This window comes from Ochotona princeps, chromosome 15 (genome assembly GCF_030435755.1).
Source record: "Ochotona princeps isolate mOchPri1 chromosome 15, mOchPri1.hap1, whole genome shotgun sequence".
Taxonomy (NCBI): Eukaryota; Metazoa; Chordata; class Mammalia; order Lagomorpha; family Ochotonidae; genus Ochotona; species Ochotona princeps.
The window spans coordinates 45,729,997-45,757,582 of record NC_080846.1 but is presented as its reverse complement, the minus strand read 5'-3'; the positions used below and the strand labels follow the sequence as shown (position 1 = coordinate 45,757,582).

At 40.9% G+C, this 27,586-nt stretch overlaps 1 protein-coding gene across 1 annotated transcript in view; it reads left to right on the top strand.

Annotated features, from left to right (window-relative positions):
• Window positions 1-27,586, top strand: part of CDK17 (cyclin dependent kinase 17) — a 106,338-nt gene that overhangs the window by 69,028 nt on the left and 9,724 nt on the right. The window contains exons 6-11 of the mRNA XM_058673287.1: window positions 16,118-16,174; window positions 16,734-16,848; window positions 17,487-17,581; window positions 17,816-17,878; window positions 20,396-20,519; window positions 27,434-27,554. Coding sequence (XP_058529270.1) covers window positions 16,118-16,174; window positions 16,734-16,848; window positions 17,487-17,581; window positions 17,816-17,878; window positions 20,396-20,519; window positions 27,434-27,554 — 575 coding nt within the window. The remainder of the gene's footprint in view (window positions 1-16,117; window positions 16,175-16,733; window positions 16,849-17,486; window positions 17,582-17,815; window positions 17,879-20,395; window positions 20,520-27,433; window positions 27,555-27,586) is intronic.

Below are 27,586 nucleotides of genomic sequence, written 5' to 3'. Positions count from 1 at the left end.
TCAAACCTAGGGTTTATCTCAGGAGGATACAGATGAAGTTTGGGGTGGATGCAAAAGAGTGTTCTTTACGTCTGTATTTCCCTGCATAATACATGTTTTTATCTAAAACTTTGTCAAGATAATGTAGAATTTTAGTCTCATCTTTGTAAGCTTATAAAACTTTCAGTGTGTCTTTTTCAAGCTTTCCAATAGCAATATATTAAAAAATGGAATAATAAGAATAACATTAAACCTTCCGGTAAGTAGAACTTAGGAATCAAATCAGAACTCACTTCATCCGAGTGAATTTTTGGTGAATTCAGGATCGACAATCTCAAATGGACCCGATTAAATTTTCCTCTCTTTGAGATGATCTCTACTACAAGATTAAGAACAGACAAATCATTAAACAAAAACCCCCTCGCTTTCTGAATGATAAATGGACAAATTTACCTGTACTTAATCTCTTTCTGATTGTTTTCAGGACATAGATTGTGTTACCATTATACACTCAGCGTATATTCAGGCTCTCTCTTAACAAGTTTTCCTATTGACATTTTTTTTTTTTTAATTTGAGATACATGGCCACGGTTTAAATAGAATGTGGTTTCCAAGCAGTTGCAGATAGTTAGAACACAGGATCGTATGTGGGTAGTATTAAAGAATGAGTACGACAACAGTGTGATGGGATGAATGGGAAGTCACTGGGTTGTACTGTTTGTTGTTGTTGTTATTATTATTATTATTATTATTATTATTCGTCCATTTCCTCCGAAACTCACCCCCCCCCACTGAGTTCCCCTATATCATTACTAAAGTATCATACACAGTCATATGTCCATTATTTTGGGCATGGGCAATGGCAGAGTACAGCATCCTATTGTCATAGTAAACAGTTTCATTGGGAGTCCATCTTTTGTCTGGAAGTAGAGATGCATACTACATTGCATCCTCACATGTGGATATGTTAGTCTCCATTTCACAGTTATTGTACATCCCCTTAAATTAAAAGCCACAATACAAAATCAACAATTGGAAATAAAATAGAAATTTACAATGCCATGAAGTTAAGTAATGTGTTACTAGATATGAGAGTCTCCATTACACAGCTGCTATACAGCCTCTTAAATGAAAAGTCACAAAACAAAACAACAGGAAGAAAAAACAAATTAACACCATGAAGTTAAATAACATGCTATTGAATCACTAATGTGTCGCTGAAGAAATGAAAAGGAAAATCAAGAACCTTCTTGAAGAAAATGATGCTACTATATGATCTATGAGTCATCGAAGAATTTAATCAGAAAAAGTGTTTTGAAGAGATGAAACTATCAAAAACAAAAAAAATCAAAATCCATGAGATATAGTTTCTGCTGATTTTGTTGGTGAAATGTGTCTCCTCTAGGCAACGAATAGATAGATTTTATTATTTTAATCCAGTCTACTAATCTATGATGTTTACTTAATGAGTTTAAGCCATTTCCACTCAGGGTTAATATGAATGGGTGGTAATTTGGTCCTTTCATTTTAGCAATGGGTTGTTCATTGATTTAGTCTTCTATTGTCATTTTACTGGGATATTCTTCACATTTGCCTTTGGTTTTGTTTGGTGCTATTCCTCTTCTCTGTCAAGAGAACATCTGTAAGTATCGTTTATAGGGCAGGTTTGAAAGAGGCAACTTATTTTAACTTTTCTTTCCTGTGGAAGAATTTTACTTCACTTTCTTTTTTTCTTTTTTCTTTTTTTTTTTTTAAGATTTATTATTATTGGAAAGCCGCATATACAGAGAGGAGGAGAGACAGAGAGGAAGATCTTCCGTCCCAGGGTTCACTCCCCAAGTGAGCCGCAACGGGCCGATACGCGCCAATCCGATGCTGGGAAACAGGAACCTCTTCCAGGTCTCACATTCGGGTGCAGGGTCCCAAAGTTTTGGGCCGTCCTTGACTGCTTTCCCAGGCCACAAGCAGGGAGCTGGATGGGAAGTGGAGCTGCAGGGATTAGAACCGGCGCCCATATGGGATCTCGGGGCTTTCAAGGCGAGGACTTTAGCCGTTAGGCCACGCTGCTGGGCCCTTACTTCACTTTCAAAGACAAAAGAAAGCTTTGCTGGATATGTTATCCTGGGCTGACAATTTTTTTCTTTTAGAATCTGGAATATGTCACTCCATTCTCTTCTGGCCTGTAGAATTTCCTGTGAGAGATCTCCTGTGAGTTTAATTGACATTCCTTTATATGTCAGTTGATTTTTTTTCACATGCAGATTTAAGGATGTTTTCCTTATGTTCAGTTGGAGAGAGCTTGATTATCATGTGCTGTGGTGAAGATCATTTTTGAATAGGCCTGTTGGGAGTTCTGTGCCCCTCTTGGACGTTATTTCTCAATTCTTTCTCTAGATTCGGAAAATTTTCCCTTATTATTTCATTGAATACACCTTTTATCCCAGTTTGTCTTTCTGCACCTTCGGGGACTCCCATAACTCTTACATTTGTCCTTTCAATAGTGTCTTTCAATTCTTGAATACTTTTTTTGGCCTGATCCAGCCCTGCTTCCAGCTTTTGGTTTGTTTCCCCCGGATGACAGGGAATATCGTCCAGTTCTGACATTCTTTCTTCTGCTTCCTTCATTCTATTTTGGAGACTCTCCACTGTACTTTTAAGTTGCTCCACTGTATTCTTCATTTCTGATGTATCAGCTTTCATTTGATTCATTTCCAGTGTGACATACTCCGTAAGTTCCTTGAACTCCTGCTTTACGTACTTCTCGCTGTTGATAAAAAGCTTTATAGCAAATGTTTTGAATTCTGTATTTCCCATTTTCTCGATGTCTTCTTCAGTGAACTCTGAAGTTGGCATAGGGTTTTGCTCCTTTGTAGGGGTGTCTTCAGTAATATTCATTGTGCCTTTGTCTCTTCTTTTGCTCTTGGTCATTGTACTTTTTGTTTTCAGATTCTTCTCCTTGGGGCAGGTTTCTAAGCTGTGTCACTCACAGGTCTACAGTTCGATTTTATTAATTGCAGTTGGTACATGGCTGTTTGTTTACAGTCAATTATGTGACTTCCTCCAGCAAGTTCCAGGTCTGTTTTTTTATATTAGATTTCCACATGATTTCCATAGCCCCAGCTCCTGTCTCATCATTCTCCACCTCCTGTGATACTATGCTGAGGCTGCACCGTTGTCTCTACAGCCTTTTTCCCACTTCCGGTTAGAGCAGGTGCCAGGATTAGGGAGACAACAGGAATCCTATATAAGTAGGTTGTTGTTGGTGGTAATATTGCAGGAACCTGTTGGCTGTTAGGTCTGAGGGCCACATGGACCTAATTTGAACAGTATGATGCCATAGTCTGTATTATTTTCCTTGTTGCTGGTGGAGTTCCGGCTGCTGGTGGAGTTCAGATTGCCATTCGCTGAATGCCACTGGGGTATCAGTCACTACAACACCACACTGTTGTTTTTGCAGCTTTCCTGTGTCTGTCAGACTCCAGGTACCCCTCTGCTGTTGTTCTGTCCTCTCCTGTTTCTTGGAATGTGTCCTCTTTGCTTCATACTGGTTAATGTTTTTCCATCCATTTAAACGTGTCCTTACCCTATTCTGCCATCTTGGTTCTCTCCCTATTGACGTTTTGACTTATTTTTCTTTTTTTTTAATTAGTTTATTTATTTTTATTTTATTTTTGACAATCTTTACATAGTTAATTAGGGTAAAAAAGTTCAAGGGCTATAGGAAAGTGGGTAAGACTTTTATTTCCATATTGTTTCCTTCATGTTTAAAGGGGGGTATTTAGGGAGAAAGCCCACCCAATTTCCCACCCTCCCCAGGTCCCGGACGTAGGGCATGCTCTGAGGTTCTTGTTCAGGTGGTTTTGATAGTTCACCAATTATGAATCGCTGCCGATCTTGCCACTACAAGCACGATGATGTCTTTGAAGAATCCACTGGTTGACATAGTGCATCATAGAGCCTCCATTTTCCCAGTGTTTCGCTGCCAACATATAGCTGAGGTGGTTGATTGACCTGTTCTGTCTTCTCTCTTTTTTTGGTTAGGGTTCTGAGTCCAGCATTTCGATTGGGGAGATCCCCAAAGAAACTTTGTCTGAGGTATTCCCAGACCAGATTCTCGTATGTACTAGCAAGCACAAGGACCGCCACAGTCCATCACCCTGATCAGCTGGTGGTTGCAATTGCTGGGTTGGTTCTGTTTTCAGCCCTGACTTCCACTGTAACCAATGGGTGTTCCAGTCTAGCCTGGTTCTGCCCAGCACATACTCGGCCCTTGCATAAACCAGTAGGAGCTGCAGCCTAATTGGAGCAACCCACAATAACCCCCACCAGGCCAGCACCCTACCCTGGTTTGCCAGTATGTGTGGCAGACTAGTCCAGTCTGTCCCACATCCCATTTGGCTTTCATACATGTCAATGGGTATTAAAGCTTAGTTCCATCTAACCAGCTCCACTATGCAGCCCACACAGATGCTGTTGGTGTCTTTCTAGACACCCCAGCCCCTGTCCTAGTTTTCATGCCCTCCCGTGGAAGTGGTAACCCAAGAGGGAGGAGCCCACTATTTTCCTCCCAGGTCTCTCCCACTCCCAGATTGTGCACTCTCCAGGTAGTTCTGTGGTTTGACTTGACAGAATTAGCCCCCAGTGCTAGCTTCTGCCAGCTGATGCTGTGACTAAGCCCATCCAACCCTCACCCACTCTAATTTATGCTTGCACCAGTAGGAATAATCAGCCCAGCCTGGCTTTTCCCTGTTCTAGTCCACATGAGGCACACAGGTGTTGTAGCCCTGCTTAGTCTGGTCTGCCCCCTTCCCAGCCCACGCTCTCCAGTGGGAGTAGTTGTCCAGCAGGGGAACCTCCCCATATTCCCCCTACTGGCTCTGCCCCCTCCATTCCTGGTTCTCACGCATGCTGGTTGGGTGCTGCGGTCACATCTGGTAAATGCATCCTCACCTTGGCATTCCTTAATGTGCACTGGTTTTTGTCGCGACCAAACCTGGTTTGACCCACACTCTGTTCTGGTGCTTGGATTTGCCAGTGGATGACGTGAACTGACTCAGCCTGGTCTTCCCCCAACCCATGCCAGATGTATGCCAGTGGGTAACTTTCCATGGCCTGTTCTGGGCTGTTTTGTATCATGTTTCTTGCACTTACTTGCAGGGTCTGTGTCCTGCCAGAGGAGTTGTCCAGGCTCCTCCATGAGAACCTCTCCCAATGCCAGATTTTGAGCATACCAGGGAGTCCATGAGCCAGCCCTGCTCAGTTCACCTCCTGTCGTAGCAGGAACAGTGGCTTTTCCTGACTGGCCTTCAACCCAAACTGGTCCTTGCCGTTGCATGTTTCATCCCAGCCATGGCTCGTCCATACCCACCTATGGCTCACACATGGCTCAGTAGGGATTGAAAGCTTGCCTAGTCCACCCCACATCTACCCTGGTCCTCCAGGACACCAGATGGTGTTGGAGTCTGGCCTGGCTCGGTGCATCCAATCCCAGTCCACACTTGTGCCAAGGGAGACTACAACTGTTTCCGGATCGGAACGCAGCCCCAATTCCAGCCCACGTGCCCTTTGGTGGGAATCTCAACCCAGCTAGGGTGTCCCCTGAGCTCCCCAACCGGACCTGTTCCCAGCCATAGATGACGTGCATGCCAATGGTTGCTCTTACTCAGCTTGGCTCAGCCCCTTACCTGTCCCGACCTCTGCCTTAGACACTGGCTTAGCGTTCCTGGCTCACGCAGACCAGTAGGTACGTGAGCCTAGCTCAGCGTGACCTGTACTCCATGCTAGTCTCTAGTTTCGCTTGTGAGCTAAAGTTTCCTCAGTCCTGCCCGGTCCACCCTGTTCCATTACCAATTGACACATTAGCCAGCTGTTGGAGCTACTTTGCCCAGCTCGTCCAACCCCTAGATCTGGACCACGTGTTCACCAGCAGGAGCTATGACTCGCCAAGGTAGTTTCCCAAGTTCCTCCACTTAATCCACTCCCAGACCCAGTTCTCATACATGCCATTGGGTTTAGGCCAGGTTCTGGCAAAGTCTGGACTTCCATTTGGCCTTGTATGATCTGGTGAACGTTGCAGCCTGGCCCACCCCACACCCTATTCAGGATGCACATTTGGGTGCTGCTGTCTTGACCAGTCCAGACTGTTGTGGGTTCCTTTACCTGTGATTGATGGCAGGCTCCTTGGTCACACATAGATTAGTCCATCACCACCCCAACTTTTGAGCCAACCAGTGGGGCTAGTGATTCCACAGGGTTTGGCCCACACATCCCCCACAGAATCTACCACCAGATAAGGTTCTTGAGTGCTAGTAATGTAATGGCCCTGCTTAATGTGACCGTTCTCCTGATCCATCATCATGTCAGGTAACAGGATATGATTCTGCTGGACAAGCCCTGAGCCATAACTTTTGCATGGACTGGTATTTGGTGGTCAGCATTGTTCAGTGATTACAAGTTCTTTTTCTTTTTTTTTAGAGATTTATTTTTTTTTTATTGGAAAGTTAGATATACAGAGAAGAGGAGAGACAGAGAGGAAGATCTTCCATCAGATGATTCATTCCCCAAGTGAGCTGCAATGGCCGGTGCTGTGCTGATCCAAAGCCGGGAACCAGGTACCTCTTCCAGGTCTCCCACATGGGTGCAGGATCCCAATGCACTGGGCCGTCCTCGACTGCTTTCCCAGGCCACAAGCAGGGAGCTGGATGGGAAGGGGAGCTGCCGGGATTAGAACTGGTGCCCATATGGGATCCCAGGGCGTTCAAGGCGAGGACTTTTAGCCACTAGGCCATGGCTGCCGAGCCCAAGTGATTACAAGTTCTACAAAGGAAGAGTAACTGTCTTTAGGATTGATTCACATCTTAGAAGCATAGTGGGTCAACCTGGAGCTACCTAGGCAGCGATTCAAAGAACCAAAACCCCAGTGGTCCAGGCGGGACAGCCAGCAGCAGAGCCTGGTGCCAAATGGTGCACTGGCCGCCCAGGGACAACTCACCATGTGCACTTGGTTGCTGTCGTCTGGGATCCAGGCATGAGACGCCCTGTTGTGAGACCCACAAGTTTAAACTCCCAGGCCCAAGGTTGTGCCCCTCCCCAATCCCATTCACCGCCCAAAGAGGACAGCGGGTGGACCCCAGACCTGCCCAGTCAAGGAGACCTCCCCAATTGGTGTACTCACCCCGAAGGGAGCAGTCGTCGGAACCCAGGCAGGCCCAGGGACAGCTCACCACGTGCACATGGTGGCTGGCATCTGGAATCCAGGCATGAGATACCCCATCCTGAGACCTGACTTATTTTTCTTGAGAGAGTTTTTGCAGAGAATAAAAGGAAGAAAAATAGATCTTCCATCTTCTGGTTCACTTCTGAAATGGTACAACAGCTGAGTCAATCCGAAACCAGGAGCTTCAAGGTCTCCCACGTGGGCCCAGCGCCTTGGACCATCCTCTGCTGCTTTGTCAGGCCATTAGCAAGGAGCTGGGCTGGAAATTGAGTGGCCAGGACTCCAAACATCACCCATATTGGATTCTGGTGCCACAGACTAAGGGTTAGCCTACTACACTAAAGCTGTAGCCCCAACTCACTGACTTATAAATAAACTTTTAATTTTAGTTTTGGTTTACGGAAAAATTACAAAGACAATGAAGGGAATTCCCATAAACTGCATCCCAATTACTTATTATTTTATATGGGGGCCTGATGCAGTGGTTCAGTAGCTGAATTCTCAATTTGCAAGTGCCAGGATCCTATAAGAAGGCTGGTTCATGTCCTGGCTGCTCCACTTTTCATCCAGCTCCCTGTCTATGGCCTGGGAAATCGACAGAGGATGGCCCAAATGCTTGGGACCCTGCACCCACCTCGGAGGCTCGGTACAAGCTCCTGGCTCCTAGCTTCTGATCAGCCCATCTGTGACGGTTGCAAACATTTGGGTATTGAAACAGCAAATGGGAGGTTTTTCTGTCTGTTTCTTCTTTGCATGCGATGTGCCTTTCCCATAAAACAAATTTTAAGAAAAATCATTTTTGGCTGGCACAGTGTCTCAGTGGCTTATAAAAAATTTATATGAGCTTATTGATTATATCTATTTGGACAAATATATGTATTGTATATTATGTTTTAATCATTTTACTAGTTTTTTTTTTGCAAATACTCTTTTTGTATCCAAGGATCTCCTCCAGGAAAGCATTTAGTTTTTCTGTCATATTAAAGATACTGTGGATTGATTAAATATTGTTAGTATTTGTTATGGTTAAAGAAATAAAATATTCTAAATTTTGGCATTTAAATATTAGCCCATAGGGAAAGCTTATGTAGATAGTCGGGATTCGTCAAAGCTTTATTGAACTTACAGTTCTGGAATACCTAAAGTTTTCTGAGACTGTTAAGTATAATTTCAGCAGAATGAAAGTAAATGTGAAAATTTTTCTCTTGTTAAAATTTTATTCAATTCAAGAGTTGAATCCATCTCAAACGAAGTGCTTAGGTTCCTCTAAACACTGTATTTCTTCTAAACTCCTGGCCTTCCTATTATAGAGCATACATAGTCCTTATTTCTAAGAGTAGGTGAGAAAATATTGTATCACATCCTTGTATATTTTAGAAATGAATACATTTTGGAATTTGGAAGGTAAGATTCAAAGTCCACATACAGTTCACCTTTGGTATATAGAAGATTAAGGTAGTATCATAATGGTGGTAATCACAGTTTTTTTGTAAGACAGAATAGCCATGTTGAATAGAAGTACTTCCTTGCATGGCTCAGGGATGAAGCATCTTTCTGTCAGTGACAGTAACTTGGAAATAGCAAATTGAAAATGGTCGAAAAAGTAAAATGGGTATTGAAAAATCTTTCCTCCAATATTGTTTCTTACATAAGTACTCACTTGGAGATGGCTTCTTTAAAATTAAATATTTAGGGCCCAGCACAGTGGCCTAGTGGCTGAATTCCTTGCCTTGAACACACAGGGATCCCATATGGGCACCAGTTCTAATCCCGGCTTCCCATGCAGCTTCCTAATTATGGCCCTGGAAAGCAGTCGAGGACAGCCCAAAGCCTTGAGTCCCCGTACCTGTGTGGGAAACCTGGAAGGAGTACTTGGCTCCTGGCTTCAGATTTGGCACAGAACCCACCGTTGTGGTCACTTGGGGAGTGAATCATTGGATGGAAGATCTTCCTCTCTGTTTCTCCTCCTCTCTGTATATCTTACTTTGCAATAAAAATAAATGAATCTTTAAAAAATATTAAATATATATATATTGTTATTGGGAAGACATATTTATAGGGAGAAAGAGACAAGAGAGAGTGTTCTTCCTTCCAGTGGTTCAGCCCAAAATGGTCACAGTGGCAGGATGTGAGCCAGTTTGAAGCCAAGAGCTGGGAGCCCCCTCTTAGTCTCCCATATAGGTGTAGGATTCCCAGACTTTGGACCATCATCCACTGCTTTCCCAGGTCATAAACAGGGAGCTGGATTGGAGGTGGAGCAGCTGGGACATGGACTGGTGCTCTTTGGGATGCCAGTGCCACAGGCACAGCGTTAGCCAATTGAGCCATCATGCCAGACCCTGCAGATGGCTGCTATGAAACTTCTGGACACACTTCATTTGCTGGAAAGCTGGATTAGATTTGTATTTCCATCTTTATGACTGCAAAATTGTGTTGCTAGATCCAGAGGAAACAAATCCCTCCTGACACCTGATGACTTGATAGGAAGACTGTTTCAATTTGTTTGTGTATTACATTCATGCTTTAGATTAAATGTGCTTGTACTTTGAGAACCATCTATCTTCTTGGAGGGATTAGTTACCTTCAGTTTTGTCTGGAAGATAGAATTAAGGGAGTATTATTTTAAAATACAAAGCTGATACTTTTGGGGGGTTATTTTACTCATTTCCTGAAATGTAGGCTTTTTACCCTAAAATTTAAGGTGTGTCGTAGTCAAAACTGTGAGTTCATAAATGTGAGCTGTCCATCTTTTCTCTGTATCCCTAGCACCTAGCTTTGTGCTTGGTCAATGTGAAATGAGTGAGCTTCGTCTTCTTTCCTCTGAATAATTTCTGTAGGAAAGCGTGTCAACAAGATCCTCATTATATCTATTGTTAATCTGGCTATGTTCAGCAGAAAAAAAAGTGCAAATAAGTTTTTTAAATAAGTTTTTCAAAAGTTCCATTTAAGGATTCAGTGATTCCTTTTTGTATGTTATCATGAAATCCTTAAGATTGGAAATTATTAAAATGGGTAGTTGGAGTGGGAAAACCTTACTGATTGAATTGAGGTCTGACAGGTAATACAGTAATGTAACTTCTTTTCATCTGTATTCTGTGTCTGCCAGTATAGTTGAATTCAGTAGTATTATTTAATTTATAGACCCATTTTATGAATTTAATTTTATAATGGTAGTACAGTATTTCCATTCCTTTTTTAAAAACAGACTTTCAGCATATTCTGATGATACCATTAAATTTTATTCTGAGAAAAATGACTGTATATTTATAGGTTTATTCCATTTCCATATATACTTGTAAAAACAATTTACTTGTTTTTTTAATGCAAAGTCAAATCTGCAGAGAGAAGGGAGAGGCGGAAAGATTTTCCATCCACTAGTTCATTCCCTACATGGCTACAACAGCTGTAGGAAGCCAGAAAGCCAAGGTCTCCCATGTGGCTTTGGGCCATTCCTTACTGTTTTCCCAGGCCACAGGCAGGGAGCAGGAAGGGAAGTGGAGCAGCCAGGATAAGAACTGGCACCCATATGAGATCTCAACACATGCAAGGCGAGGATTTTAGCCAGAAGGTTGTGACACCGGGCCCCTCCGTATGTACTTTAAATAATATATAATAATAAACATTTTTGTGGCATTTAATTCATAGTCCATTTATGTAACCTTTAAAGCAAACATCAACAATTTTGTAATAGTTATCATTAGACAGTGTATTTGATGCTTTAAGAGTATACTGGTATTCATTTAAAATAAAAGGATGAGTGGGAACATACAGCAGCATCTAGCTTTCAATCCTATTTTCAGATGTGCTTATTGTTAATGACGATGACCATTTTATACATTTTTTTTTCAGGGATGTGTTCTTGTATTCATATTAGTTTACACTTAATGTAGCATTTTTCTTCTTCATAAAAGATGACACATGTTTTACAATTCATGCCAGAAGTACAGTCCCTCCAGTATGAATTTAAAACAGCTGAATTCCAGAGATTTGTTTAAGAATATAGTCATTCTATCATAGTTTCTGTGACCATGGCATTTACCCTTCATACTGTATGATACTCAGAATGAAGCTGCCATGTAGCAATGGGATGTTTGTCACACTTTCTTTTTTTTTAATTTAATTAATTTTTAAAATAATCTTACTTAGTTGATTAGGGTACAAAGGGTCAAGGGCGTAAGTGGGTAATACCATTGTTTCCACACTACTATCATTTTTTTCCCTGTATCTGAAGTCAGGGGAGAAACGAAGGGTAAAGCCTCACCCAACCTCCTACTCATCCCAGGTCCCTGATGTGAGGCATGCTCCGAGGGTCCTGCTCAGTCTGTTTTGATAGTTCAACAGTTCTGGATTGCTGCCAATATCGCTGTTCCAATTGTGATGAAACCTATTCAGAGTCCACTGGCTGACATAGTCTCTTCATGGTTGGGGTTCTGAGTTCAGTTGGAGGGATCTCCATAGAAACTTCATCTGAGATGATCCCAAACCTGATTCTTGTGTGAATTTGCCAGTACAGAGTCAAACACCATCCATCGCCCCAATCAGCTTATGCACATGCTGGTCATAGCAATTGCTGGGTCTGTTCTGTTTCCAGCCCTGTCTTCCACTTAAACCAACGGGTGTTGTAGTCCAGCTCAATCCTCCCCACTTCATACTCGGTCCTCACGCAAACCAGTGGGAGCTGCATCCTAGTTGAGGCGACTCCCTATAACCCCCACTAAGCCTGCTCCTTACCCTGTTTCCCATGCATGCCATCATGTACCGCAGGCTAGTTCTGTCTATCCCAAATCCCATTTAGCTCTGGTACTTAACAATGGGCATTGAAGCCTAGTTCAACCCAACCAACGTACTATCCAGTCCACACACATAGTGGCAGGTACCTTTTTGTCTAGCTACCCCTGCCCCTGTCCTGATTTTCCCAGTGGGAGCGGTTACCCACGACGGAGGTGCCCACTGTCTCCCTACTAGGCCACTTCAATTTCTGGATTGTGCACACTCCAGGTGGTTCTGGCTTTTGATTTGACAGAATTGGCCCCCAGCGTCAGCCTCTGCCATCTGATGATGTGGCAAAGCCCAACCAACTCTCACCCACTCTAATTTTTACTTGTACCAGTGGGAACAGTCAGCCCAATCTGGCCTTTCCCCATTCTAGCTCACATGAGGCCCACAGGTATTGTAGCCCTGTCTGGTCTGGTCTGTTCCCATGCCGACTCATGCTCCCCAGTGGGAGTGGTTGTCCAGCAGGGGAGCCCACGTTCCCCCGCCAGCTTTGACTCCTCCCCAGCGGTTCTCATGTGTGCTGTTTGGGCGCTTCAACCACTTCTGGTATGGCTCTTCCTCACCTTGGCATTCCTTAATGTGCACTGGTATGTGCTGCGACTGAAACTGGCCTGACCCACACTCTATACTGGTGCTCAGGTTCGCCAGTGGTTGATGTGAGCTGATTCAGCCTGGTCTGCCCCCCACCTATGCCATATGTATAATGATGGGTATCTTCCTCTGGCCTGGTCTGGGTTGCTCCATATCGTGGTTCTTGCACTCACCTGTAGGGGCTGTGTTCCAACAGAGGAGTTTCCCAAGCTCCTCCTTCAGAACCTCTCCCTATGCCAGGTCTTGCACATACTGGTGGTTCCATGGGCCAGCCTTCATTGCTGGCCTTCAGTCTATTCCAGTTCTTGGTGTTGGCTGTCTCACCCCAGCAAGGCTTGTCCATACCCAGACACTGCTCACACATGACTCAGTAGTGGCAGAGACCCAGCCTGGTCCATCCTACATCTACCCAGATTCTCCAGAGCACCAGATGGTGAAGGTGTCTGGCCTAGCTTGGTGTGCCCAGCCCCAGTCCACATTTGTGCCTAGGGAAATTGCAGCCATATCCAGACCAGAACACAGCCCCCACTCCAGTCCCCGCACCCTCCTGTGGGAATCCCAACCCAGCAAGGGTGTATTCTCACAGCTCCCCAACCGAGTCTATTCCCAGCCCTAGATTGTGCACATGCCAGTGGGTGCTCTGACCCAGTTGGCTTAGCCCCTCACCTGTCTCAGCCTTTGTCTTTCATGCTGTGGCATAATATCCCTGCCTCATGTAGACCAGTTGGTGTAAGAGCCTAGGTCGGAATGATGTGCATTCCATCCTGATTTCTGTTCTTTTTTGTGAGTTGAAGTTTGCTTGGCCCTGCCTGGTCTGCCCCCTTCCGGTTGCATCTCGGCCCACCCCACATCCTATTTTAGGTTGCACCTTCAGTGGTGCTACCTTGACCTGCCCAGATTGCCATCGGTTCCTTTACCCACAAGTGATGGCAGATACCATGGTCACTCCTAGCTTAGCCCATTGCCACCCCAGCTTGCGAGCTAACCTACAGGTCTTGTATTTCCACAGGGTTGTGCCCACACTCCCCCTGCCCCCAGAGTTTACCCCGGACCAAGTTCTCTCGTGTGCTGGTTAGTGTCTTGACTCTGCCAAATGTGACCAGTCCACTATTCCACCACCCAGTCAAGTAATGGTACCTAGCCCTGCCAGACAGGCCCCCATCCATAGCTTTGGTGTGGTTTGGTATGTGGCAGTCAGTGATGCTCTATGCTAACAGCCCATCTCAGGATTCCTAATGTGGCTGGTGATTTAGTCTGGCCCAAATAGATCTTATGGACACTCCTCTCCAAACTATCAGGTCTCAGTCCCCATACTTGCCTGAAAGTTCCATGACCCCGTTACTGGGAATCAACCAGAATTTATCTCTCACCTGCACTAAAGCTGGCCTTATTCATGGGTGTCCCTAAGCAGCAATTTCATATCCTAAAACTCCAGAGTTCGCCTCTGGATGGCCAGCAGGCAGAGCCTGGCACCATTTGGTGCATTGGCTGCCCAAAGCCAAGGACTGAGTCACTGCCTTTCGGCAGTGTCTTTGGCCTGAGTCTCCAGCCTTGGATCCTGCCCAGCAGGGGCACTCCCCACAGCTGCCACACTGCAGGACTGTCATACTTTCTGCATCAGTATTTAAAAATTCACTTGTGTGTTGATTTACTTTCTGTTACTTGAACTAAAATGCCCAGGAAAAGCTTCTTGTGGGGGGGACGATTGATTTGGATGCTGTAGTTGAGGATCAGGCAGCCCCAGAACCAGTCCCTGGTGGAGGTTGATCATGGCAGATAAGCCAAGAAGCAGCGGAAAGCCTGAACTTAAATTTAAATCAATTCTTTGGAGAACGTGCTTCTAGTGACCTAAAGATTGGCCACCAGACAAACTCTCATATGCTATAATTAGATTGTTTTCACTCTTAATCCATCAACCATTAATATGAAAACATCAGAATTTAGACATTGTGTGAGTTTTGGGCAACAAGTCCGACTTAACCCATAATAACTTAGATTTGGAAGGTGTCTATTGTGGAAGCTACACTTCAGTATTCTGTGTAGCTACTGGTCACAGAAAGCAAAGATTTAATACCTAGTCACATACAAGACGATATGCATTTAAGGAAGAACACTGTATGCCTGTGGAAGAATGTAAAGTATTATGTAAGACCACTATTGAGCAAAGTGTCAATTTGCCAGCATTCAATGAAGTACTCTTAGGCATACAATTGTCACGTGACTTTTAATATTGTATTGTATTTTAATATTGTAGTAACAAAAGGATAGAAACAATTTCTCAGCAATTTTTGAGCATTCAGCTTTGGATAGTTAATCCTCTTTTCCAAAGTGGAGAATGATACCAGGTCTCATCAGAGATGACTGTGATTTAATTGCCTTAGAAAAATTGCATGCTGCAACCTTTAGAGTTTGGCTAAAACATGAGATTAATGATCCAAGATAATTTGTATCTTTTGAGAAATGAAGTTGTATATAAAAGAATATTGTTTCCTTTCACTATATTTTGAGTATTTGCACCATTCTAAGCAAGAAGTGAGTCTTACTGTAGTTTGCTGCTACATTTTCTCATGTCTATAAGAGAGTACTAGAAAGGAATCATCAGTTCCACAAAGACTGGTAAAATTTAGAAGCATGAGTTGTTTTTTTTTTTTTTTAAAGATTTATTTATTTTATTACAAAGGCAGATATACAGAGAGGAGGAGAGACAGAGAGGAAGATCTTCCATCCGATGATTCACTCCCCAAGTGAGCCGCAACGGCCGGTGCTGCGCCGATCCGATGCTGAGAACCAGAAACCTTTTCCGGGTCTCCCACACGGGTGCAGGGTCCCAAGGCTTTGGGCCGTCCTCGACTGCTTCCCAGGCCACAAGCAGGGAGCTGGATGGGAAGTGGAGCTGCCGGAATTAGAACCGGCGCCCATATGGGATCCCAGGGCGTTCAAGGCAAGGACTTTAGCCGCTAGGCCGTGGCACTGGGTGCTGAAAGCAAGAGTTTTGAGAGCACACTTTTATCACATTTAAATCTGTTGGTTGTGTGTGTGTGTGAGAGAGACTAAAATTAGGCTTACTTTGCTTTTGTGTTTGTTATTTCCTGATCACATAGTAAAGCATGATTTTCAGTTGCAATTTTCATTATAATTTGATTTCATAATGTGAAACAAATAGTCTTTTGTTGCGTGCAGGGCTCACTAGGGAAATTAGAGATTAATGAAAGAAAAGAATATAGGATCTTTATTCTGCAATTTTTAAAATATCAACTAATCATACTTGATTAAAATTTTTGGTATCTTAAAATACTTGTCTTAAAATTTTAGTTGTCTTAAATCATGTTTTTCACAGCAGAATGTTACCTGATCTATATAAAATGTGGGTTAACAATTTGAATTGCAAATTTTGATGTTGTAGCATTTGGTATATTTTGAAAGCCGGCAGATGTTCCGCAATTTTATTGCCAGATGTTTCCATTTTTAGATGCTAGAATAGGAGAGTCTCAGAAGTTGAAGAGGTTAATTAAAATCTTAAGAACAAATCCTAATTTTATAATTGTTTGGTTTCAGTCAGAAATTGGGTTTGGGAAAATGGAAACCTACATCAAATTGGAAAAGCTTGGAGAGGTGAGTAAATGTTTCAAAGATGTAAGACATGTTTTCCTTGTTTAACGTCTAAATTCTTGTGTGTGTTTGTAGTTTTTTCTAACTGAGATAAAAACTGTAAAATTTACTGTTGTTTAGAACATTGCGTTTTATGTTGAAAAAGCAAGAAAAATATCGCATCAGTTTTAGAGGAAATGAGTATTTTTATTGAAATATAGTGCAGTGCACTGTCTTGGTAACAAAATAGGCATCTGTTAGTTTTAATCTCCTATCAGTCTACTGTCTGTTGTCATATGGGATATTACATGAGTGCAAACCTTGAAAAATAAAAATACTCCTTGAGGGTTTTTTTTGCCTTGTTGAGGCATTCTGTCATTTTGCATAAGTGTGGAAGCTGTATATATGGAATTAAAAGTCTTTTTTGCTCTAAGAAAAGCCAGGACTGATCATTGATGAGTTTTGCCAGGTGGAACTTAACTACTATGATTAGGAATTAGAAATTAATTTAGGATTCTTGGCTATATTGACTGTTTTAGATGGGCCATGCCATTGTGATTTCCTTCAAAAATGTATTTTATAGGGTACATATGCAACAGTATATAAAGGAAGAAGTAAATTGACAGAAAATTTGGTGGCACTGAAAGAGATCCGACTGGAACATGAAGAAGGTGCGCCGTGCACAGCTATAAGAGAAGGTATACCATGTAAACATTCTAAGAGCAGAGCAGCATAAGAAGCAGCTAGCCAAGATGTAGAAATAATAGGTGATTAAGAGGCACAATTAGACCTTAAAAGAGTTGATTTAAACACAACAGAAAGGAACTAACCGAATTACTGTAAACCTTATGAAAATATTTTGAAGTCATTACAAAACATTGTCATAGTGTTTTTGATACAGGGAAATATTTGACATAGGGAAGTGTTTATATATATTGATAGCTCATGGGGAATGTGACACCGTGGGTAAAAATAAGAAATAAAAGCACATAAACATTACTCTGTTTTGTGAGAAAATGGGTATTTAGAAAATGATTTTTGGTAACTGATTAGGAATATGGAAGAGAAAAGGTACCTTGTGCTTTATCTCTAAATTAATCAGGTGATGCAGAGAGTATTATAATATTGAAGACAGTTTTAAGTATTAGAATATCAAATGGTGACATAAACATTTCCACTTTAATTTCATTAATGTTTCTACTGCTTATCCTCTTAACAAATTATTGTTTTAAACTTAAGAGACTCTTGAATCTAGTTTGTTAATATAAAAAACCAATCTTTTTATAAAGACTGATTACCACAGACTGAATAATCGACTTTCTTTTCTGTTTTTCAGTTTCACTATTAAAGGATTTAAAACATGCAAATATAGTAACATTACATGATATTGTTCACACAGATAAATCTTTAACTCTGGTCTTTGAGTATCTGGTAAGCATTTATTGAAAATTCAGTATTTAATTTTGCTTTAATACAGCATAGCAAATTGGAGTTTTTAGCGGCCTAGGGACATTATTGTTCAACTATTCATATTCAGCTAAATTGGGTGCACGTAGTGCCTTTCCTTTGAAAACAACTTAATTTGAAAAATTAAATGCTATTAAGTGAATCATTTGTGCATTCTGAAAACCATGCATTGCATATTAAAGTCCTGTGTTTTTTTAGGATAAAGACCTAAAACAGTATATGGATGACTGTGGAAACATCATGAGTATGCACAATGTGAAGGTATGTTGTAACTGTAGTAAAGCGTAGATAAGCTACATTACATAATGAGGTATTCTGGCTTCATAATTATTCTTCAGCATTTTGTGCTTGAAACTTTGTTGTTTTCTGTATATATATGTACTCGGAGCTTCTGTTTCCACCTTACCTTTTGTAGAATCAGTCTTTTTGATAGAATGGCTTCATTATAAAGTATTCTAGAATTTACTTTTGATGTTACCTTTCACGTGTTTTTACAATGGATTTTCTGAAATGTAGAATTCATTCCAAGATGTATTAAAATGGATACAAATAGTGCTCGATTTGGCAGCACATATACTAAAATGGATACAAATGGTAGATGAAATCTGCAAAAAGCTTTATTCAAATAGCAATCTTCTGTATTTTAAATGCTATTTAACAGCTTTTCAAGATACCAGTATAATTGGTCAAGTCAGAAATCTGCAGATAATACAGATGCTGACTGGAAATACTAGTCTGGTCTGCAGGAGGAAAAATGAGATAATTATTGGGCCCGGCGGCATGGCCTAGCGGCCAAAGTCCTTGCCTTGAACGCCCTGGGATCCCATATGGGCGCCGGTTCTAATCCCGGCAGCTCCACTTCCCATCCAGCTCCCTGCTTGTGGCCTGGGAAAGCAGTTGAGGACAGCCCAATGCATTGGGACAGTGCACCCGCATGGGAGACCCGGAAGAGGTTCCAGGTTCCCAGCTTCGGATCGGCGTGCACCGGCCGTTGCAGCTCACTTGGGGAGTGAATCATCGGATGGAAGATCTTCCTCTCTGTCTCTCCTCCTCTCTGTATATCTGCCTTTGTAATAAAATAAATAAATCTTTAAAAAAAAAATAAATAAGATAATTGTTATGTTTGTAGATATCAAAATCCTAGTATGGAAAGTTTGCTGTAGTAATTGGTGTGTGATGAAACTGAGAAATTACTGTATATATATATTTTTTTCCTAAGTGATATACTTCTGATTTAGTTAATAAAGACCTACGCAAATTTGTCAACATATAATAACCTGTTCTGGCAAAAAGGTTGTCCCAGCTGTGTGTTTGGGATGTTCCTAATTCTATAGGTAGTAGCTTTAAATTTGCATTTTTCAAAAGCAGCAAGTTTAGCAGATAATAACAGCCAATTTATGTTTCTAAAAGAAACCTTAGAACAACATATGGACAACACATTGCCAAGATTTTTAGAGTAATACTTTAATTGCATTTTTATATACATTCTATGAATTGTTTTTATCATATATTGCATTTTGTAAAATCTTGTGATTGATTTATGGGTCTTTGTGGCTTATTAGTATTTGCAATAATTTTCAAAGAAAAAAGTCTTATCATAATTTCCTAAATGTTTGAGAAGTGAGTATCTTGCAAGCAAAATCAGCTTAGATCAGAAAGCATTTTATTACTTGTTTATGTTGCCTTTTTACTTTTTAAACGTAAAATATAACAAATATATTGATGGGAAAATTTAGAGTTTTCAAAACCCAAACATATGTAGAGCCTAGTCATTGTGCTGTTCAGAACTCATTTTGGGCTTGTCATTTATCTGCTGCCTTGGCTTATTCTCAGTGTTCTTAAGCCTTTTCTCACCTGTGAGTAAACTGAGACTATGTTTGTGAATCCTCTGTGTTTGAGGCCTTTTTTTTTTTTCTAACCCCTAGAATTGAATGTTCCATATTCCCCTTTACACTGAAATTCTCATCAAAATCTACACCATTAGCCCTGCAGGAATTGCTTTCTACAAGTCATTCAGAGCATTATAGTGCTGAGGCTCCTTTCTGAATCACAGATTTTAGAAGCTGTAGGAGGTGCTGAGTGTAAAGTACCCAGGAGCTGGGTGATGGAAAGCTGGTTTAGTTATTTTTGTAGCAAGTAGTTTGCCAGAGGTATGTAGTATTGTTCTTTTGATAGCCCTGACTTTTTATAAAGGCAGTTCTGGTACTTCACAAGATCAGATTTGCAAAAGACTTTAAAGATTCGGTGTTTTCTGTGGGGGATTAGGAAGGTGAGTGGCAGAGATTGGTTGGTTGTTCACAGTTAAGTTTTACAACTTAACTGTGACCCTTACAGGCCTCTAAGTTTATTAGAAGGTATTTCAAGTCATTTTCTGTTAAACAAACTATTATGACTGAGAAGTTTAATTTGTTTTCATGGATACCCTAGATTAAGAAGTAATGGGATTCTTCAAATTGAATGATAAACTAAAAATTTGGAACCACCCATATAAGGCAAAGGCATTAAAGTTTAGGATACAGTTACATTTTTTCCCTTTATTTTTTTTATTTATTTATTATTTTTAATTCATTAATTACATTGTATTATGTGACACAGTTTCATAGGTACTTGGATTCTCCCCACCCCTCCCCAAACCCTCCCAACATGGTGGATTCCTCGACCTTGTTGCATAATTTTCTCTTTATTATTGACAGATTGTTTTGCTTAGCCGAATTTAAGGATATTCCAAAATATATTTCATTATTTGTAAGACTAATGCTTGTTTGTTTATTTCTGTAGCTGTTTCTGTACCAAATATTGCGTGGTCTGGCTTATTGCCACAGAAGAAAGGTGTTGCATCGAGACTTGAAACCACAGAATCTCCTCATTAATGAGAAAGGAGAGTTAAAGCTTGCGGATTTTGGTATGGAATATATGAGCTATTTATAAGTATTTTCAGGATGTTCACTTTTAAAGAACAGTCTTTGTCACAATCTGCTGTCACTTTTATGTAAAGTGGAAATTTTCTCTAACTCAGGGAATAAGATGTTTGGCACGACTTGGGTGGGTGATTTTTGTCTGATTCGCAGCAAAGAGTGAAAGGCACAGGCTCTTGTGTAGTCCATAAATACTGAGGGTTTCTGAGGAGTCTTCAAAGGTAAAATATGTTATAAAAATTATATTGTTAAGCAGTATTTGCTTAATTTTAATGATAATTCATGCCAATAGGAAGTAAACTTACTGGTTCCTTGGTAAAGTTCAAGGTAGTGCCACTATAGAACACCATTGTGCTGTTCACCTATATGTATTTGTAGGGGGAAAAGTATAATAGAGAGAGGTAAATGTATTTGATATGTTGTGATGCATATGTATGTATTATTATTTTTAGTAAAATACCTAAGGAAACCTCTTGGAAGGGGGAAAAGAATTTATTTCAGCTTATAGTGTGTAGCTTCGTATTCTTAGATCAGGAACTGCACCAGTCTGAACACTTGGAGAGATCAAAAAACAAGTCAGGAAACAGACGCAGAGAACATGTTCTTCCACTCCTGTGGTCTCCCCTCACATTGCCATCATGGTTCAGTCATAATCCCAACCCCAGCAGCCTGATCTGATCCAGTCACTTCTGAAGGCCTTACCTTCAGATGCCATAAGTGAGTCAAACATTCACCTCTGTCCATCAACCATTAATCTATTAGCCATTGAGCTGTAAACATCTGCCTGTGTTTGGGAGGCCAGATCCTTCTCAGGCCATAATATGTATGTATCAAAACAACATACTACAGTAGCTTGAATTGTACAAAAGGAGATGTGGAACCCAACTCTCTTCTATTAAAATAAATCTTCAAGAGATAAAAATGTAAGGCTTGGGGGAAAAAATAAAAGGATAGGGACCGGCATTGTGGCCTAAAATGCTTTCTTTTTTTTTTTTTTTTTAAAGATTTATTTATTTTTATTACAAAGTCAGATATACAGAGAGGAAGATCTTCCATCCGATGATTCACTCCCCAAGTGAACCGCAATGGCCGGTGCATGCCGAACCGAAGCCAGGAACCAGGTACCTCTTCCAGGTCTCCCACGCAGGTGCAGGGTCCCAATGCATTGGGCCGTCCTCGACTGCTTTCCCAGGCCACAAGCAGTGAGCTGGATGGGAAGTGGAGCTGCCGGGATTAGAACCGGCACCCATATGGGATCCCAGGACATTCAAGGCAAGGACTTTAGCCGCTAGGCCACACTGCCGGGCCCTAAAATGCTTTCTTATCTAAGTTGCTTTTGCTTAGATCAAGTCCTTGCCTTGAACGCACTGGGATCCCATATTTGCGCTGGTTCTAATCCCGGCAGCCCCACTTCCTATTCAGCTCCCTTGTGGCCTGGGAAAGCAGTCGAGGACGGCCCAAAGCCTTGGGACCCTGCACCTGTGTGGGAGATCTGGAGGAAGTTCCTGGCTCCTGGCTCCAGATTACCACAGTACCAGCTGTTGCAGCCATTTCGGGAGTGAATCATTGGACGGAAGATCTTCCTCTTTGTTTCTCCTCTCTGTATATCTGACTTTGCATTGAAAATAAATAAATCTTCAGAAAAAAAAAATGTAGGGGTGGATGCCACTTGGGACACCAATGTATCTAGGAGAGTGCCTGGATTTGAATCCAGACTGCACTTGATTCTTTTTTTTTTTTTTTTTTTTTTTTTAAGATTTTATTATTATTGGAAAGCCGGATATACAGAGAGGAGGAGAGACAGAGAGGAAGATCTTCCATCCGATGTTTCACTCCCCAAGTGAGCTGCAACGGGCCGGTACGCGCCGATCCGATGCCAGGACCAGGAACCTCTTCCAGGTCTCCCACATGGGTGCAGGGTCCCAAAGCTTTGGGCCGTCCTCAACCGCTTTCCCAGGCCACAAGCAGGGAGCTGGATGGGAAGTGGAGCTGCTGGGATTAGAACCGGCGCCCACATGGGATCCCGGGGCTTTCAAGGCGAGGACTTTAGCCGCCAGGCCATGCCGCCGGGCCCTGCACTTGATTCTTGTTACCTACTAATGGGTCACTTTGTGAGGCAGCAGATGTTGATGTGCAGTGGTAATGCTGCTGCCTGCAATGCCACCATCCCATAGGAACTTTGGGTTGAGTCCTGGTTGCTCCACTTCTGATCCAGTTCCCAGCTTATTGCTTGGGAAAGCAGCGGAAGATGTCTCAAAGTGCTTTAGTCTCTTCAGCCATGGAGGAGTCCTGGAAGAAGCTCTCTAGTCTGGCCCTGACCTGGCCATTGTGGCCAATGGGGAGTGAGCCAGGAAATCTCTCAATTTCAAAATATCTCTCTCCACACCCCCTTCCTTCCTTCCTTGTTTCTTCCCCTTCCCCTCAACTTCATAATTGTGCTTTTCAAATAAATAAATAAAAAGAATTTTAATGCAAATTTTATTTGAATGTCAACTACAGTTAAGCATGTGCCGTTTGTTTTTCTTGCTCAGGTTTTGTAATTTGATGGAATGTTTTTATTATAGTTTAATAAATGTTTGCTTTATTAAAAAAAAAAAAAGAATTTTAAAGAAAACTGCTGCCCACATGGGAGATCTGATTTGAGTGTTGCTACTTTTGGCCTGACCAACCCCAGCTGTTGCCAGCATTAGGGAAGAGCGGGCCAGGGGCAGTTAACCAACAAATGGGGAGTTTTCTTTCTCTTTTCCTCCTTTTTTCTCTGTTTCCTTGGCTTTCCAGTAATATAAAGCAGCTTTTAAAATATGGGTTAATTCTTACTAATTTTTCTTTTACTTTGGAGAAAAATTTTTATGGAATGCTGTGTATTTTGGAAAAAAATATTTTTATGGAATGCTATTCATGCAGCATTTGAGTGGTGGTTTAACGCATATCTAATTTTTTTGTCTTGTACTATGGTAAATATCAGTAATTATAGGAACTCAGATATATTCACTTTAAACAGTATAAAATGAGAAACAAACTTTGAAATGACTCCTTATGCTCTTAAAAATTTAATTAATAGCTACTTACCTATATAGCTTTAGTAATATGATTTTAAAGGATGCTGTAAGTAAACTTACAAACCGTTTGCTTCTAGGAAGTAAAATTTTGTGTTGAAATTTGTAGATCATCTTTGAAATTTTTATATTCACCTTTCTGAGCATTTAAATGCTCGTAATTGATTAGTGTTCGAAAGTCTGAGAAATCTGCCATAGTTAGCATATATGATTTTCCATAAATGATTTTAATTTTACTTTGGAGAAATTTATTAAATTTGATAAATATGAGCATTTCAGGTATTACCTTGTTGCTAAATGGTAAATTTTTCCTATAAATTCCTGTTTTTCTACTCATTTTAATGCTTCTCTATTTGTTTGAAAGGTGACTTTTATAAAAATGAATAGGCTACATCTCTGAATAGGAAATCATAAGATGTCAGTATTGTGCTTTCATAACTATGTAGTCCTAGGTATAGTTTTTGTTAATTTCCTTGCAATTGTTTTTTTCTCTTTTCTTTCCTTCTATCTTCTCTTTTCCGTGCTGCATTTACCCCTGGTTAGATCTTAATCCCAGTAACAGAGAAATCCTGCTTGGATATTCAACATGCAAAAGGAATAAAGTTGCTTCAAAAATCCACTTCTGTCAGAGAATGCTCTGAGTACTTGAAATTTGACTCCTGACCTGTAAAAAGCTATGCAAGCAAATTTTTAATTTAAATTTTAATTTCTATAACCAACAAGAAAGTATTACTCCATAAGTTAGAATAATCATTCTGCTGTCGTAATCACTTCTGTAATTGGTTAGATAGTACATGTACCTATGGCTTAGTGTAAGAGAGGGGGACATAAGTGAATATTTACACTTGATCCTTTGGGAAAAGTCTAGCTGTCTCCCTGCTGGATGGTCCTGGGTGGCCCAAGAATCTAGTTATACAACTTGGTTGGTGATACTGACTAGTAACATTGTCTCGCAACTAATTAATTTGATATGAGACTGTTGTATGTCCCATGCCTGCTTGGACCTAGTTGAGTACTCTTGTTCAAAATCTGCTCAGGAACTGAAGGGTAAGATACTGAAGAAATGAAAACTGGCGATTTGCCTGGATGGTATAAGCTTATAGGCTTAGCAAATTTGCATTCTTGTCCTTTGCTTCCATGTAACACATTCTTAATATCAGAATTGGAAGTGGGGGAAGAAAACTGTCCACATCTTGGTAAAAGTCACCAAAACTGGTAGAAAAATAATTTGTTAGATTTCACCAAGTTGGAATACCCAAGTAAAATTTAACTAAGTGAAATAGTGTTAACATGATTCAGTTATGCATGTCAACCTCTATACTAAATACAAATAGTGCTAGTTACTTAAATTTGTATTATTTATATGATTTTTTCCAGTTAATGAAGTATGTAATTATTCATTTTGCTTTAAGTTTTAATCAGGTAATGTAATTATAATTAACTCAGCCTAAAAATCAAATTCTTGTTATTCAAAATAAAAGAAGTAACAGGTATCTTTTAAAGTTGCTTTTCAGGTGGTCAGAATTTAGGGCTTAGAAATTATAACGCTTATGGCTCAAGAGAAAGTTGCGAGCAACAGGCTTTATTTCTGGATAATCAGTAGATTTCTTACTTAGTTTGCAAAGGTTTCATAATATTTGTACTAGTTAATAATATATAAAGTCTCTTTATTGCAAGATTATTTATATGACTTAAAGCTACAAAGAGAATACAATATAGTATTCTAATTTATTCTAAAGAAACTTTGTCCAGTTGGATTTATACAAGGAAATTAATGAACTCAAATCATGATCCATTATCATCAGTTTTGATTTTATTCTATTTTTTTTTGTTTCTTCTGTGACTAATCTTTTTTTATTATTATTAATTACATTGCATTATGTGGCACATTTTTATATGCACTGGGATTCCCCCCACACTTCCCAAAACCCTCTCCCCATGGTGGATTGCTCCACCTTATTGCATTTCCATAGTTCAAATTCAGTTGAGATTCTTTCATTGGAGGTATTTACCAAGCATACAGTCCAGCATCTTATTGTCCTGGTAAGTTCAGCAGTTTCTTGGTGAGACCATCTCTGAAGGTAGAGCCAGCAGAGTATCATCCCAATAAATTAAACGCCCCAACATAGTATTTACAACCAGTTACAACATTATGGCATTAATTGACATGGTATTGATTAACCAATATGTTAATAGGAAAATGCAGGTTCTCAACCACAGCCTGTGACTTCTTCATAGACATTTCCATTTTGGTTTATATTCAACCGTGTTCTATACACCTTAAAATGGCTATAGATTGCCATTCAGCTGTCTCATGTCTATTTTAGTTTTCGTATTTAGCAGTTTATAGCATTGAAGCATGGTTTCTCTGAACCTGGCTGTTTTTTGGTTACTCAGTGTTGCATTATTTTATCAAGGTGCTATAATTTGTTGTTGATGTTGTTGTTGCTGTTGTGATTGATGTGGCTGTTGTGAAATGATGTCAATCCGGAAAACAATAATATTTCAACCCCAAACAGCCTGTATCTCATGCAATAAGATATTGTGAAGTAGCCAATGAACCAACAATCGATATGAGTCAGATTGCTTATGATCTACATCAAAGAATTGTGAAACCTAATATACTTGTAAGGCCCTCCGATACTTGGAAAGGGGGAGGGAGAGCAGAGAAATCTTACATCACCGTAGAAGGTGTGAGGAAGATGGGAAGTATAACCTATCACGATCATAACTGGTAACTCATAGACAACAGACTCGAATCAGCATTAGACAATAGCAAAACTACAAAGGCATATGGGGGAATGAGGAGCAATGCTAACAACCTCTTAACAGGAGGTCATTAGCATAGAGCAGGGGGGACCCAAGAGTGGAGCAGGGGGACAGGAGGAGGCTTGTATCCCAACCCTGAAGACTCCCAGATCCTCACCAAGGACTATCAGTATGAGCACCGAGGATTACATCCCTACTGCCAAGGAGACCATGGCGAAATGGAGTGCTTTTGGAGGCCAAGAACTCTGAGGTCACCCACCCCCATTTGGATCTACCACATGGGATGGAAGAAGCCGAAGTCCTGCCTTGCAGGATCCAAGGTCATCGGAACGACAACCAGGATCCCTGAGCAGTCCGCAGAAACAGAAGAACAGTAAACTTCCTTCGGGACTAGGGAGAGGAGCTTTCTCTGGTCCTTGCCTGCTTCCAACTTTGGATCCCCACCCTCTCTCGTAATGACCATCAGGATCGCTCCAGAAACCCCTCAAAACAAACAAACAAACGAACAAACAACACTAGAATAGATAGAGAATAACAAGTAAAGCTTAGAATCAGACAGGAAACGGTCAGCGGGGATGCACTTATAACTTACTGGGTGGGACACAAAGATGAGTTACTCCTCACTGGGGTATTGAGGATTTCTCTGCACACCCCTCCTATAACTGTTCACCTGAACTGTTGACATATGTCTTGTTATAGAGTTAGAATACCCAAAAAAACAGTTTTGATTTTAAGACAATGGCATAGCAAATGAAAATTGAAATCTTATTAAAAGATAAGACTTAAGATTAAGAAAAAACATGTACCTAAATATTGACCTATTTGACATCGTAAGTTATAGCGTAAGGCACCCAGATACTAGCCCCAGTGCCCTCCCTTAGGTAAAAGCTAAACTTGTCTCTAGTTGGTAGAATTATTTAGTGTTACTGTGTAAAGATTGAACAAACTTCATAAAGCTAGTTTTGTTGAAGCTTCAAGAAACTATAGAGTTTCTTGACTCCTTTTGAAAAGTCACGGAGAGGTTAGAGACTAAGAAAACTGTTCTGTTTCCTAATTTTTTCCCCTCCTCTGTGAAGGTTTAGCCAGAGCCAAGTCAGTTCCCACAAAGACCTACTCAAATGAAGTTGTCACACTGTGGTACCGGCCCCCTGATGTGCTTCTCGGTTCCTCGGAGTATTCAACCCAGATTGACATGTGGTAAATATATACAGATAATATTTCCAGTCATC